The 16,353-nt window shown below is 41.6% G+C and overlaps 1 protein-coding gene across 1 annotated transcript in view; it reads right to left on the bottom strand.

Annotated features, from left to right (window-relative positions):
- RNF32 (ring finger protein 32) overlaps positions 1-16,037 on the bottom strand; it is an 88,220-nt gene extending 72,183 nt beyond the window's left edge. The window contains 1 exon segment of the mRNA XM_069860099.1: positions 15,741-16,037. Coding sequence (XP_069716200.1) covers positions 15,741-16,037 — 297 coding nt within the window.
- Between the last annotated feature and the right edge of the window lie 316 nt (positions 16,038-16,353).

The raw sequence follows: 16,353 nt of genomic DNA, 5'->3' as shown, positions 1-16,353 counted from the left end.
CAGGCTTTTTAAATTGATCTGGAGAGGGGAGCAAGGCTGTTTTCCTATCTACTGTGATTTTTCCTGCTGTCTCATACTGGTTAATTGGGTAAGTCTTATTTCTTTGAAAGCACTTTGATTCACCATATGAACACTGGAAGTATAATAAAATCAGACTGTTTAAGAGTGTGTCTGGAAATGGTGATAAACAGTCCATTCTCTGCTCTGTGGTTTGTTACATCTCTGGATCACGGTGAGTTCCCAGCCACTGCTAGAGACCAGCTGATTACAGTGTTTTTACGGAGATCTTGATTATCCATTTTTTTCTTGGGACATTTGCAAAGTTTATTAAACTAAAGGCATTGTACAAAGCATAATAACTAAGCAGAGAAATACAACCATGCACTAGAAAGGACCAGTCTTTCTCCTTGCTTCTCTTTCGAGTGCCCTCCCCAGTACAAGCAGCCTGAAGTGGGAAAGTAGAGAGAGTGCATCTGTGATCAGAAGGGTTTTGCTGTGCTCAGGGCATCAAACAAAGCAACATTTGCTGATAAATTTATAAGAAAAGTGAGAGGTGGAGACTCATTTCTGGAAGTTCACTTACGTTGAATTGTTATCTTGTGTAAGTGGTGGGAGGAGGGTGTGAGTAATGCAGGTAAAGGCTGATGAGATTGTTTTGAATCACTACTGCGTTTGGAAAGGGTGATGTATACTAGGATCTGCCCTTGGCATTAAATAGCTTAGGGATGCAGTGCCAGTGAAACTGGAAATAATAGCTGTTAGTAGAGCTAAAGGTATAAAAAAATATATAGAAAGCCATTTTAGCATTGTGTATCTTTTGAACTCTACTTCTGATTTTCCCAAGGGAAATTGGACCTTGGTAGAACATGGATGTTGTTCTTTACCCTGATGTTATCAGATAAAAAAATACGTGAATTTGTTGGGGAGGGGGAGAAAGGAAGGGACAAACAGTAAAACATTGTGCAAGGAATAGCATTAAAGTGACTGGCCTGTGCCCAGTGTCCATCATCCCCAGAATTGTGGGGCTGTTGAAGGCTGGGCCATATGCTTTTCACTAGGCTGCAAGGAATAACACTGGGGAGTGAGGAGAACAGTATCCCTGGGCAGAATGCCCCTTTGGTGAGCACGTAAAAGTAGTGTAAACCTATGAGCATTCACATTGGTAACATGACGCCAAATCTCAGGAAGTGTGTTTGGTGCTGTCTAACACTGTCAGGGCCCTTTAAAATCTCAGTCTTTGTGTCTAAATTAACAAACAATTGATTCACATTTTCCTATATGGAGGAAAACTTCAGAGTGGACTTGGTTATTTGATACTAATTATTTAGCAGGTATAAAAGTGTATTCAAGTCCCTAATCTCCTTTCTGAGCAGGCAGGCATGCTCATGTTCAAATAGTTGCATAACTTTCCCATCTCCAGTTGACAAACCCTTCTAACTTTGTTTTCAGATCTAATGCAATCTCACCCCCGGACAAGCTGTGTGTATATCTCGTCTGTGGTTGATCTTGCTGTTAACCTCATCCTCTTTTCTCTGCTCTTCCTACCTGCTTTCTGTATATGTTTAAAATACCAGCTGTTGAGGAAAGAGTTGCTGCAGCAGTTGTATAGCGCCTGGCACTTTGGGTGGCCGGGCTGATATTTTGCTGAAATGAATAAAAAAATTCAGGACTAAGGTTTGTACTGTTTTGAGAAGTAAAAGAGTTTCACTCCTAGACCTCTCTCTGCCTCTGTCTCTTTGTCTCTCTCTCTACATCTATATCTACATGCATCTATATCTGTAGATGTATCCATGTATAGACGGCCAAGTACAAGGTTCTACACCTGAGTCGGGACAGTCCTCAGTTTCAGTATAGGCTGGGGGATGATGTATTTGAGAGCAGCTCTGTGGAGAAGGACATGGGAGTATCAATGAGTGAATAGCTGGATGTGAGACAACAGTGTGCACTCACATCCCAGAAGGCCAACCGTATCCTGGGCTGCATCAAAAGAAGCGAGGCCAGCAGGTCGAGGGAGATGATTCTGCCACTCTACCAGGCTCTGGTAAGACCTCATGTGGAGTACTGCATCCAGCTCTGGAGCCCTTAGCACAAAAAGGATATGAAATTGTTGGAGTGGGTCCAGAGGAGGGCCATGAAAAAGATCGGAGGGCTGGAGCACCTCTCCTATGGGACAGGCTGAGACAGCTGGGCTTGTTCAGCCTGGGGAAGAGAAGGATAAAAGTATAACTTATAATGGCCTTCCAGCACTTAAAGGAGGCCTATAGGAAAGATCGGGACGGATATTTTAGCAGGTCTCATTCTGACAGGACAAGGAGTAATGGTTCTAAACTAATGGAGGGTAGATTCATACTGAATATAAGGAAGACATTTTCTACATTGAGGGTGGTGAAACACTGGAACAGGTCGACCAGAGAGTTGGTAGGGGTCCCATCCCTGGAAACACTTAAGGTCAGGCTGGATGGGGCTCTGAGCAAGCTGATTAAGTTAAAGATGTCCCTGCTCACTGCAGGGCGTTTGGACTAGGTGACCTGTAAAGGTCCCTTCCAACTGAAAGTATTCTCTGATTCTACAATTCTATGTCTATATACATCTGTTTGTGTTTATGTGTGTATATGTCTGAATAGCCAGCATATGGTACCAGGGCTATATAGCACAAATCCTGGATGCAGTGAGATGGATGCAGCTTGCTGTTGAGATGAATTGTGAAAGGTTTCTCACTGGCAGGTGTTTTCCTTGTCTTTTCACATCTTCATTTGATGAAAACTGACCGAAGTCAGTGGGATCACAGAGGATTCAAATAAAAATAAAACCTGGCCTGAGCCTGATACTGAGATTTTTTGCTGAATTGGGCATTAATTAGATGTTATCTCCCAGCGAGTTACGGTGATACTGAAAGCAGATACTTCAAACTGTTTGCAGTGTGGGAGAGTGTCTAATCTTTCATACAATTTACAAAACGACCCAGGGACAGGGCTGCGGTTTCAAGCTGTAGATAGAACAAACGTTGTATTTATCTGGGTGCTGAGGAGGTCAAGGAAATAAAGCACTCTTCTTTCAGCTCCCTGCATTATTATCACAAACAATAGCCTGCTGGCACAAAACAAGTTTTAATTGATTGTTGTTATTGATTTTACAGGAAGCAAAGCAGAAGAAATACAACTTGATTTTTGTAAGCCAGAGTGACCTGAAAAAATACAAAGGAGAAAAAGAGAATACAATGCCCTCTCACATTTTGCCCAGTTCCATGAGTTTGCAGCTGAGCACTCCATAAAAACCCTCTCCATTGATTCTCTGTTTATGTAGTTTGACCATATTGATTTTCTCTTTATATAATCTCCATCTTAAAGTTTTATTCAGACTGTCTGCTTTGTGCTGTCATTGTGCAGATCAGACTTGTTCCTTATGGATGGTAATTTAAACACATCTCTCCCTCCTTTCCCTTTCCACTTGCCTGAAACCCATGTGTCCAGGAGAAGCATAAAATTTTTAGGCCAATTGGTACCATGACTCGCTCCTTCCTCTTGATCATCACTTTCTGGAACATTTTTTGTTCAGGTTGAACCCTGGGTATGGGATTTATTTCTGCTCACACTATTCTACCAGCACCTGGCTGGAAGCAGAGGTCCTTGGCTGTGAATAATCATGGGCTGCCTGAATAATCATAGCAACTCAGTTAATTAACCCAGATGGGCTGGCTGGTATTCAGCAGGGGAATGTTAGCTGTAGTTAGCCTTTCTCATGGTCAGAAAGGGGGGAGATGGTGAACTTCACGGGATGCTGCTCAGATTCATTCTTTTCCTGAGCTCCTCTTGGGTACAAATTAGGAGATGGAGTGGGTTAAGAGGGAGGATTTTATTGGTGGTGAATAACAAAGTTTTGCAAACGAGGAGTTGAAGGAGAAGAATTTTCTCACCGTTCAGTCTCACATGTAAATTTTATGGATTTTGGTATAGGTGTGTGACAGGAGGAAGATATTCATGGGAACAACACTCCTTGGCACTTTTACCAGAGGAGCCAGTGGTTCCTTAAATTTTAGGTAGACTCTAAATGTATATATGGAATTAAGTCACATGAATAGTGCCGTTCCACAAAGATTTTAAAATGATTAACAACACCAAAAATGTTATAATGGATTTTACTCTGATCATTATTAAACTAATTAATATTAATGGTATTAATAGTATTATCAGATTACCCAGTGTCTGTCCTCAGGGACTGTGCAATTGTCTTCTGAATGCAGAGTACAAAGATGGTTACAGACACAAAGATCCTAACAGTAGAGGGTAAGTCACTCACTTTCTTTCCTTTTTCCCTTCTTACATGTAATCTTTATTTTACTATGACTTGGATATTTGTACAAAAGTAGTAAAACCCCTACAATGTTGTTTAAATTTGGATTTTGGTGTTTATTCCTTTACTTACATTTGAAAGATTTTCTTCTTGGCAGCCATGATTAAAAGCTTCCTGTCTTCCAAAAATAGCAATTGAAATAAAATGACTGTAGGACCTGAGCTTTGAAGGAAGAATTTTTACTAACCCCATTTTAAATGAAATGCTCAGTTATTTAAAAATTAGTGATTTTAAGGCAATGAGAAATGTTAAATTACTACCCATATCCCAAAATGAAGTCTTCTGTGGCACTGCTTTACTCAGAGCGAGCTCTGGTATTTCTGTTCATAGCAACTTGGCAACAGCAATCTTCCCAGAATGATACACAAGGAATAAAAGCAAGATTTCTTTCTGCTTTTGCAGCACCCACCCAACTTTCCCACCAAGTGATCTGTTGTTAATGTGCAGGAAATCCCAATGAATGCACATCATTTGGTGAAAGAATGACAGCAGACACCACAGCTATCCTTAGCAAGCATCCACCTGCTCCCGTGGTGTCTTTTTAAAGCAAGTTCAGCTTACCTCTTCTCCTCTTAGTTTTCCTTTGCTTAATTGCAGGTGATGATTCCAAAGAAGCCTTCACCTGTTTGAGTGTGCTTTCATCTTTCTAGACAAAGCAGGCTTGGGCTTGGTGCTTGATCTGTGGTATAGTTAGGGCCTTTGGTATTAAAGGCGTTGGGATCACCCTGAGGCTTTTAAGGTTTTAGGGTTAAATTGATGAGCGTATATAAAATGTAAGCTTTGTTGTTTGGCAGAGTTTTTCAGCATTTGTTATTCTTTTTTTTTTCATTAAGAAACTATGGGACTCTACTGCATTCCTCAGCTGCCTCTTGCCTACTAAACAATGCTGTCAAATGGAGATTTCTTTGACTTACATGAATCTTGTGATTCATTAATCCTCAATAGCTATCTGATTCAGCTGAGATGTCCAGGTATGCCTTGGTACCAGGATATCTGTTTCTCTATCCATTTCATTTGTGCTGTGCCTACTGGACAATAAGTGTTTGGTACACTGTAGAACGGGGAGATAAAACAGCTTCTGACCACAGAACCCACACCTGACTTCTATCTTCTCCATTGTGGCTACCAGCAGTTAGGAATTCAAAGCTGTTCCATGAAAAATTCGTATCAAAAGACAAACAGTTCCCAAATACTTTTTTTTTTGTGTGTGTGTGTGTTTCTTCCCCTCTTTTTATAAAGTAGGGAATCAATTGACCAAAAGCCTAGCGGAAGGCAATGCTCTGACCTTGACTGTTGGTGAAGAGGTTTAAGGAGTGCCGCCCATCAGTGCTAAAAACATAAGTTGTCACTTTTAGAAAAATTATATGCCTGGATTTCTGGCTGAGATCCCACTTTGGCTCCATTTGCTGTGAAATGGTTCCCCCCACCTCAGAAAGTTCTGGTGGCAGGACTGGCCCTATTATGGAAATTGCTGTCCTCTGGGAAGAGGAACAAGTAGTGGCTTTAGTGAAAATGATTTCTGAAAATGATTTCAGCACAATTTGCAAAGTTATAACTGAGATTAAAAGCTGAGCAGAATTGTGTTTTCTCACTTTTCTTCTCTCCTTCCTCAGTCATTCAGGTATGTTGCATGGGAGAATTTACTTATTTTCTCTGATGAGGTTTGAGATAATGTTTTCTCTGGCTATTTGCAAAGATGTTGGATGCTTTCATGGTACTGCATGGCTGACATGCCCATCCCAAACATTCTTCCATATCTTCATATGCAATTACTTCACATAAAGGCCCGGAAAAGTTTTGTGAAACATGGTTGGACAGGCAAGATCCTTCAACTAAACATTTTCCTGTTCCTCATCCATTGCAAATGCGAAGTAAACTGGGAGAATAAACTACCATGTGTTTGATTTCATAGTGGTAGTTTGAAAGATTATGTGTTATTTAACACTACTGATATAAACTTCTTATGGTTAAAAGCATATGCTTATACATATACGTATAGGTATATGTATAAAACATACATATAACATACATTTATCACGTCTTGGCTGATTGGTGGTGACTTGTAAAACTTAGTAATCTGGTTGCAACTTTCTGTTCGTTCCAGCAGTAAGGAAAGGACTGTGAGTCTCCTTAAAAGGGAGAAAGCTTTTTCAGCAGCGAATAAAATGAAAATCAGTGAAGATCTAAATGCAAGAAAAGACAATGTGTTGGCTTTGCTGGCAATAATGACAGAAACATTCTACGGCTTTGCCATTCACCCCATTTTGTGGCAGATGCAACATCTTGGGAGGAAGTGCAAATACCTCCCATTTAAGCATTCCCAGAGCTTCTGGCCACCAGGCTGCTACTCAGTCACACAGATTGCTTCTAGACATGGTCAGTAGGGTACAGCTTTTCTCCATGCTAACTCCAGAACTGTTTCATAGAATCATAGAATCATAGAATAACCAGGTTGGAAGAGACCCACCGGATCATCGAGTCCAACCATTCCTATCAAACACTAAACCATGCCCCTGAGCACCCTGTCCACCCGTACCTTAAACACCTCCAGGGAAGGTGACTCAACCACCTCCCTGGTAGTTTCTTACCAACTAGATAAAGTTAAGACCTAGAGGGTAAAGCCAGACTTGGAATTACTTTCCTTTTTTGTTAGACTTTGGCACACATTCATATTATGCTGTTGTCTCCTGAAACAGTCTTCCTCTAAAGGCTATAGGTTCTTAGACCCTGATTCATCTCTTAATGTTTGCTTTCCCAAGTGAAACCCTTTAGGCTTCCCAAGTCTTTTTGTATAAGTCAGATTTCCGATCCCTTTAATTATTTTTATAGGTCTGCTCTGAACTTTCTCCAGGTGTCCAAGTGTGGACTGTGGAATTGGATACAGCATTTCAGAGTGCTCTTTCTCAATGTCATGTTCAAAGACATATGCATATTTTCCTGTAATGTTTACAAGTCCTCTTACCTAAAGTTTGAAAAAGGAAGGTCAAGACATAGAACCACAGAATGACAGAATCATTAGATTAGAAAAGACCTTAGAGATCATCAAGAGAGATTGAACTGTACCTGTCTAGTACTAAATCATGTCCCCAAGCACTTCATCTACCAGCCTTCTAAACACCTCCAGGGATGGTGACTGAAACAGCTCCCTGGGAAGCCCATTCCAGTGTTTGGTAACCCTTTCTGCGAAGAAATTTTTCCTAGTGTCTGATCTAAACTTCCCCTGATGCAGCCTGAAGCCATTCCCTCTTGTCCTATCACCTCTCACGTGGGAGGAGAGACCAACATCCACCTCTCTGCAACCTCCTTTTAGCTAGCTGTAGAGAGCAATAACGTCTCCCCTTAGCCTCCTCTTCTTCAGTCTAGACAATCCCAGTTCCCTCAGCCGCTCCTTGTAAAATTTGTTCTCCAGCTCCTTCACCAGTTTCATTGCTCTTCTCTGGACACACTCCAGGACCTCAATGTGTTTCTTGTAGTGAAGGGCCCAAAACTGAGCACAATATTCGAGGTGCGGCCTCACCAGTGCTGAGTACAGGGGGAAAATCACTTCCCTGGTCCTGCTGGCCACACTGTTTCTGATACAAGCCAAGATGATATTGGCCTTCTTGGCTACCTGGGCACATGGCTGGCTCATGTTCAGTCGGCTGTTGACCAGCACCCCCAGGGTTTATCTCTGCCAGGCAGCTTTCTAGCCACTCTTCCCCATGCCTGTAGTGCTGCACAGCGGTTTTGTGTCCCAAATGCAGGACTCTGACCTTGGCATTGTTAAATTTCATCTCATTGGCCCCAGCCCATAGATCCAGCCTGTTCAGATCCCTCTGCAGAGCCTCCCTACCGTCCAACAAATTGACACTTCCTCCCGGTTTAGTGTCATCCACAAACTTGCTAAGTGTGCACTTGATCCCCTCATCCAGGTCATTGATAAAGATATTGAACAAGACTGGACCCAGCACTGAGCCCTGGGGAACAGCACTTGTGACCGACCTCCAGCTGGATTTAACTCTATTTACCACCACTCTTTGCGTCCAACCATCCAGACATTTTTTAACCCAGCAGAGGGTACATCTGTCCAGGCTGGTGGTAGCCAGGTTCTCAAGTAGGATACTGTGAGAAAATGTGTCAAAGGCTTTACTAAAATGTGACTATCTCTTTTTTTGAGTTAATATTTTCTGTGATATGATCCTTCATCCTTCATACACAAGCACAATTAGATGGAGGTGTCAACACCTGAATTTGACTGACCAAATTTAACAGCCAGAAGTGCAGAGTTAATGGGGTCTGTAGGCTTCATTGACTGCATTGATCAAATCTCTGGTAACTAAACTGAGAGCTGAGAGACAAAGTTTACAGGTAGGAGCCAACATACAGGTGCCTGAATTTAGAGTTGAGCCTCTCTCTGGGTGGTATGTAAAGATTTACTTGACAAAACAATTGCATATACATGTAAATATACATGAATTTAGTGAATCCTTTATGATATAAAATTATATTTTAAATAATTACATATTCCTCCTAGTTAAGACTACTGGCTGCAAATCTTTGCCATACCTGCAAACAACCTGGAAAGTTCCATGTTTTCCTGACCTTCCTTGACAAAATGATCTGGAGTCAAGTTCTCCTCACTCAAACTTATACGCTTCAACTGACTTCAAAGGAGATGAATGAGTTGCTGAGTGCTGCAGAATACAGGCTTGTTATTCCTGTAACACATTCTATATGTCATTAATAGCCTTTTTCTTATCTGACTCTTCTAATAGTCAACTAAATTTTAAGTGTTTGCTACAGTTGGCTCATTATTATTTTTTTTGCATTTAAAACTTTGGAAGGGTATTTTTCCCTTCCCTTCTGTTTATATTTACATTTTCAGATAGTACCTATACAGCCTAATCATATCACTTTGAAAGTGATATAGAAAGTTGTACTCTCTTACTCAATCAGATTTAATCAGTTTGGATGCGTTCCAAGTACTAAGCATTAATCTCACTTAAAGCAAACTCCTGATAGTTCATCTAGCCTGAGTATTCATGTCAAAGACATAAAACAATCTCCTTTAATGCCCACAGTGCTTTTAAAATTGAGCTTTCACCGTCTGTTAATAAAACCTGCTTTGTACTGCTGGTTGTGTTCTGTGGAATGTGTCAGAGGTGAGTTTCTCTTTCCCTTCAGTTCTTACAGGCCTTCTTTTTTCCAAAAGTATATGAAAATTATGCAATATAGTAACAAGGAATTAGTCACACCTTGGCAAAATCTCCATTACCTTGACTCACATCAAAGGGAAGGAGAGAAGTGTGGTCCTTACAAGCTTGCAGCATTCCTTTGCCTTGGAATCCCATGCTGTGATGACAACTAAATTGGACACTGATGCTTACTTATTTTTCAACATGCGGGTGTAAAGCACATTGACCTTGCAGTTTACTTTTTTACAGCACCTTTCTTCGTGGGCCCAAGCCCATAGCGTGATGCAGAGCTGTCTGTTGACTTTCAGGAGTACCAGGGGAAGATTATTTGGAGGCAGAGCTGTGGAGCTGAAATCCCCCTTTGATGCCCTATGTATTTCAGCATCTCACGTTATGAATACTGGGAAAAATGCTGCAGTGCTTCCCTGTCAAATGGAGATCACGCTTAAAGGAAACGGTGCCTTCACATGACATTTTGCAAGATTCAGCCCTTTAAGGTTTACAACAACAGGGGAGTGAACTACAAAATGGAACAGGCTAGAGTAAGAATCCCTGTTTCTCTTGGTCATAATTTTCAGAGCACTCCACTGGCTTTACTGGCTGCTGCTGCTATCAGGAGCAGGCTAGGTGTATGTGATTCCAGCTTTGCCTGGGAAAGCAGATGAGGTGTGTGAATTAGATGTTTTTAAGTCATGTCTGGCCCTGTTTTCTATGATTCTTCATAAAAGTAAATGAAATCGAGAAATGTTTCTGTTGGTTTGAGTGAAAAAAAAAAGTAAGGGATGGATTTGAATGATGGATTTGAAGGATGGATCAGGGATCAGGTTCCATTCTTGATGAGCAAGAGACTTGATTGTCAGCATGCTTGAGCTATGATACTGGGGTCTAAGCAATGTCTAAGTATCTAGGCATCCAGGTACATGTCTACTCTCCCAGGCTCTGTGCACTGGGATATTTTGGAGAAGTTTTGCAGCTAGGGAAACAGTTGTCTGATTTCCTGACTACACCAAGACCAAAAGTCTCAGAGTTTCAGAGCAGTCTCAGAGATTTTGATGGTTACAGGACAAATACAAGTTTGAAATGTCAAAAGACTACCACACTCAACCCTTCCCTGGTGTCAAGACTTCTTTTCCCAGAAACCTGCTTCTCTGGGCCATGGAGAAGTGGTCTCAGAGTATTGGAATGCCATTCTGAAGGTATTCATCATCAACTAAGGTATGACCAGTAGACATTGTCCTTTTCTTAGTGCAGTAATTCATTTGTTGTCTGCTGTAAAAGTAAGGTTGCAAAACCAACAATAAAGCAGTGTGGCCCAGCAGGTTGTGCAAATCTCCACTGTCTCCACTTTTGTACTGGGGTGTCCATCCTTGAGACTTGCTTTCAATGCAGAGTAATTTATGCTTGGGAAGTGGGCAGAGCCATGAGCACTGGCACCTTCGCCTCTCATCTTGCAAGTGTCTCCAGTCCTCGCAGAACCAGGAGGAAGCCACCCATGGGAAAACTGATGGTGTTATTAACCTGATGTCTTCAGGCTTGCTCTTTAGATGAGGCACGTGTTTAGCTGGGTTAAGAAATTGTCATCTAACTCAGCTCCAACCTTCCTCCACATCTTCTGGTATGTAGGAAATTAGAAGAAGGGTCAATTCTGCTCTCTTTATGCTGGATAATGCATTGAAGGCTGGGAAGCTGTTTTAAAGTAACTATGGCAGAGTTCAGCTGAGATGATGGTTAGGATGGTGATGGTGATTTTATGAGTTTCAAAATGTAACTTGAACATGGATTTCACTTAGCAGATGTGTTAAATAACAAAATACGCCTTGGAATATTTGATTGCACAATAGCTCATTTCTTCATCTACTTTTTCAGCTTCCTCTTAACACTTATGTTTTTGCTTGTAAGTTTTTTGTTTGGATATAATAAGGCTTTGTGTCTCTTGATCCCTTATCTTATGTGGGTGGTAGAAAAATTGCTCTACTGCTCCAGCATTTGTGGTTGTGTGGGGCAGGTGGTTTCACGCAGAACTGTGCAAAATGTCTATAGTAAATAAAAAAAGGAGGGGAAGCATCTTACTCTGAGATTTCTTTTTACACCTGGAACCTCTGCTGCAAACCCCAGGGACCCAGTAAAAGAGCTAGTTTCAGGGATGGAGAGGCCCTTTGCCAATCTTTGCAGCTTCCAGCGACCTGGAGCTTGTTTGGGTTTTTGTTTTGCATCGTGGGCCAGCATATCCTGGAATTTCTGCTGCCTGCTACTTTACCTGAGGGTCCCAATCCTCCCTCCTTTCAGGCTTCAGGCATCATTTTCTTCCACCCCTCCCAAGACTCATGCGTTGAACAGGTGAAGACCAACTCTTTGAGACCTGTGTTCAAACACAAGATGTAGTATAAGTCTATGAGACCTGAAATACTCCAGAAGTGTCAGTCACATAGCTCCTTGCTTAACAAGCATGCTGAGCTCTTCTTCCAGGCACAGGTGTGGATCCTGGACATGTGTCAGCTGAAAAACAGAAATTCTGTCTAGATACTCCACTGGGTACTGCTCACAGCTAGCTGGGGAACAGATCAGGTATAAAACCTTCAAATTAGATATGTTTAGGATTTGATTTTGCCACCTTAGGACACTAGGAATTTAAGTAATATTTATTGTAGTAAATTTCTCAGGAAAGATTTCATCCACTTATTAACAGTAAGCTCCAGGACTCAGGAATTTGGGTGTTCCTGCCAAAGAATTTGTGTAGTTTGAAATGTACTATTAATGGAGTTCAGTTGACTCTGGAGCTCACACCTTCTGGGACTGCTATGACATTTGACATCCCACCTAGAATATCTGCTGCTGTGCCATTTCTGCATATTACAGCAAGGACTTCTGGATGGCTGAAAACATGGATCCTGTAGCTTTGCTTTAAGACAAGTATCAATGCTGAGCTTAATGTGGGTCTGTGCCTTTCTTGGCTAAAAGTAATGAAGAAAAGACAATGCAACTCTGAAAGTCCTGCTTGGTGCAGGGGCAGCTGATTAATTCCTGTAACAACACAGCATCTTCCTCAATCACTTGTGTTGACTGGCAATTAATCTAGCAGGTAGATCTGGCAATATTGCTTCTGCTCTACTGTGCAATCATCATGCCTAAGAGGGACTAGGAAGTTGTCCTCAAATCACATGACAAGTTTATGAAGTTATATGATAGAACAGCAGACACACCGGTTGATATAGCACAGAGCCCTCAAGTTAACCCTGTCCTGCTCTCTATGGGAGCAGGATATTGCCACCACTTTTCTCCCAGTATCTTTTGGTACAGAGCCACAAGCCAGGACATCTGTTGTGCAAGGTCAAAGAGCAAGAGAAAAGACTAAAGCACAGGGCAGTGTGAAATCCAGGCCTAGCTGTGGCAGTGCACAAGGAAGGAGCCCATCTGGTGAGAAGGATGCTCAATGCCTCAGATTTGACAAGTCTAAGGGCACTTTTCCTGATATGGGGTCTTTGATCTGGAATAAGCTGACAATTTGCATCAAGACCCTCCTATATCAATGCATTTATGCATTAAGGCATGCAACATTTGCTAAAACTACTTAATTCCTTACTTTTGTGGATGTATGTATGAACCTTAATATGATTTTTTCAGTTATATACTGGATGTGTACACACTTATTTAAATGATGACACTTTTAAACCAGGTAGACAATATTTTTCATACAACAAGGCAGGAGTAGGACTGTGCAGCAGTAAGCCGTACTGTTACACATGTATCACACAATATCAAGCTGACAGGGAGGCGAGAGTTTTGTTTCTGGACTTCAGAAGGTCAAAATCAGTGTGGGAACTTTTCCCAGTGGTGGCAGCTGCAAATGTCAGGGAGAATTGCATTTCCAGCAGATTCCCAGGACAGATTTTCACAGTCAGAACCATTTATTTCTTGTGTACTGTTGGAAAAACATAATAAAAGAAAGCTGTGTATCAGTTTGAGGTGATTTTTAGGATGAAGACAGAGGCGTATATAGAAGGGATTGCAAAGAAAGTTTTCATTTCAGATATATTTGGTGTGTGAATTAAAAGAACACCCAATGCAGGCACTAATCAAATACATACTTATTAAAAGTAGGAGACTGGAAATCTGAAATATCTGTATGGCATTTGTGATAATGCCGTGGTCCTAAATTTGACTATTAATAATATCAATATTTGTCTACAATGTCAAATTTAATTTGCTATAAACCATATAACCCAGGTATATAATAACACGGCACATGTACTCCACAGCACACCACACACAAGTATGCATCTCTTTGATAATCTGCTTTAACAGCTGATGCCCTGTATTTATTACGTATCTTTGAGAAATTAATGGAGAGTTTATCCCAGACACTTGACTGGATACTTCTGAATTGTTTCAGATGCTTTTAAATGAAAAAACAATGACCATTGCCACCAAATGTGGGTGATAACTTGAAATCTCAAAAGAAACCTGTCAGTTATAAATGAGTCCCATGGTGAGATGTTTCAGTACCAGCAAGTGTCTACTGCGATCTGTCTTGTTACCCCTGCTCACCATCATGGCCCGTCCCACCCAACATCAGCCTCTAGAGATTAGCTGGTGACACCATTTAGAATGGAAGGCTTAAGGCAGCACTGGGGATAGTTTTTTTTTTCCCATATTTTGTTTTAGAGTCACTTTAATCAGTTGGAGAAATTCAGGTTTGCAGATGTGTGCTTATCTGAGCAATAACACAGCCAGCTGCCTTCAAAGGGAAGGGTGGGTAAGCGCCTATCTCAACAAGAAGTAAGGGGTGGAGAAAAAGCACATTCACAAATATGGCCCATTTTTTAATGACTAGCACTCATTGTTTCCTGTTAAAAAGAACAAAAGTGGGGAATGTGGCTTTCTTAGGAATTTATTGGGGAATTAAAATGTTGATACAAGTAGTGGCAAAAGCCAGTGCTGGTCATGCAACCACCTCCTTTTTCACTAGCAGTTTCCTTTCAATGCTTTTTCACTTACATCATAACACCCAGGACAAGTTGAATTGCCACAAATTTTCTCCAGGGCTTGACAGACTAGTGGAAGGGTTTAGTGGCTTTTGTTTGTAAGATCTCAGGCACCTTTGGAGTAGGAGCTTTCCATGTCCCCTACAGAAGATCCAGCAGGTCGTAGCTCATGCAAATACTTGACAAATCACATGAATCCTTCTCCAGCTTCTAGAGGAGATGCCTTACTGGCTGGTGAAGGTGTGTGTCCCAGGCAGGGTAGTAATCTCCTTCAGAAGCTCATCAACTACAAAATCTGCACATGGACTAAAACCTCTCCTGATATTTTAACAGCACATGATTGTTACAAATATAGATGCTGCCTGGAGGTTAAAACCTCCACAATAATGATTGAAATGGACCAATCCCAAATTTCCAAAGAGTCTTTTTGAGATCTTAAACTCACACAAACTTTGTTATTGTTACAGATCATTAGCTTCAGTGAAGCAGAACATTCTCTTTTATGTCAAATGCCATGACCTCACTGATATCACATTTCAGTATCCTTTATTTCATAGAATCATAGAATCATAGAATCATAGAATCATAGAATCATAGAATGGTTTGTGTTGGAAGGGACCTTAAAGATCACTCAGTTCCTAGCACCCTGCCATTAGCAGGGATACCTCCCACTAGATCAGGCTGCTCAAGTCTCCATCTAACCTGGCCTTGGACACTTCTGGGTAGGGGACATCCACAACTTAGCACAGCAACCTGTTCCAGAGCCTCATCACCCTCACCGTGAAGAATTTCTTCCTAATGTCTAATCTAAATCTTCCCTCTTCCAATTTAAAGGCATTCCCTATCACTACATGCCTTTGTAAAACATCTCTACCCAGCTTTTTTATAGGCCGCCTTCAGATACTGGGAGGTCACTATGAGGTGTCCCCGGAGTCTTCTCTTCTCCAAGCTGAACAACCCCAAATCTCTCAGCCTGTCCTCATAGCAGAGGTGCTCCAGCCCTCTGATCAACTTTGTGGACCCATTCCAACAGTTCCAGATCCTTCTTATGTGGGGGATTCCAGAACCGAACACAGCACTTCAGGTGGGGTCTCATGAGAATGGAGTAGAGGGGGAGAATCACCTCCCTCAACCTGTCAGCCGCACTTCTTTCGATGTAGCTCAGGATACGATTGGCTCTGTGGACTGCAAATACACCATGTCACTCCATGTCGAGCTTCACATCAACCAGTACCCTCAAGTCCTTCTCCACAGGGCTGCTGTCAATCACCTGGTCCCCCATCCTGTATTGAAACCGAAGATTGCCCTGACCCTGGTGTAGGAGTTTGCACTTGGCCTTGTTGAACCTCATGAGGTTCACACAGGCCCACTGCTCCAGCCTGTCCAGGTCCCTCTGGATGACATCCCATCCTTCCACTGTGGCAACTGCATTCCTGAGCTTGGTGTCATCTGCAAACTTGCTGAGGGTGCACTCAGTCTTGCTGTTTATATCATTGATGAAGATATTAAACAGCACTGGTACCCGCACCATTTCATTCATATATACATCAAAATCTGTACTTAAAAAGAGTCTACAGCCTATCTCAGGGTCTAGTCCAAGACTGCTCTGAATGTGTATCTATAGAATCAGCTTAAGAACCCAGATAAGTATTGAATGGTACATTTTGAAATGTCATCATGGATATTTTAGATTAAATAAAAGACCTCTGAAGCTTCTGAGGTGCATTGTCTGATTGATAGCTAGGTAACATTTTGGTATCATAAAAAACAATTACTCCTAGTACACAGAAGAAATCAGAACATACTGGCAGATAACATAGTGCAAACATGACAGAGATTTTTTAAGG

The sequence above is a fragment of the Phaenicophaeus curvirostris genome, chromosome 6, assembly GCF_032191515.1.
Source record: "Phaenicophaeus curvirostris isolate KB17595 chromosome 6, BPBGC_Pcur_1.0, whole genome shotgun sequence".
Classification (NCBI taxonomy): Eukaryota; Metazoa; Chordata; class Aves; order Cuculiformes; family Cuculidae; genus Phaenicophaeus; species Phaenicophaeus curvirostris.
Note: the sequence above shows the minus strand (reverse complement) of the source record. Positions and strands in the feature narration are given on the sequence as shown.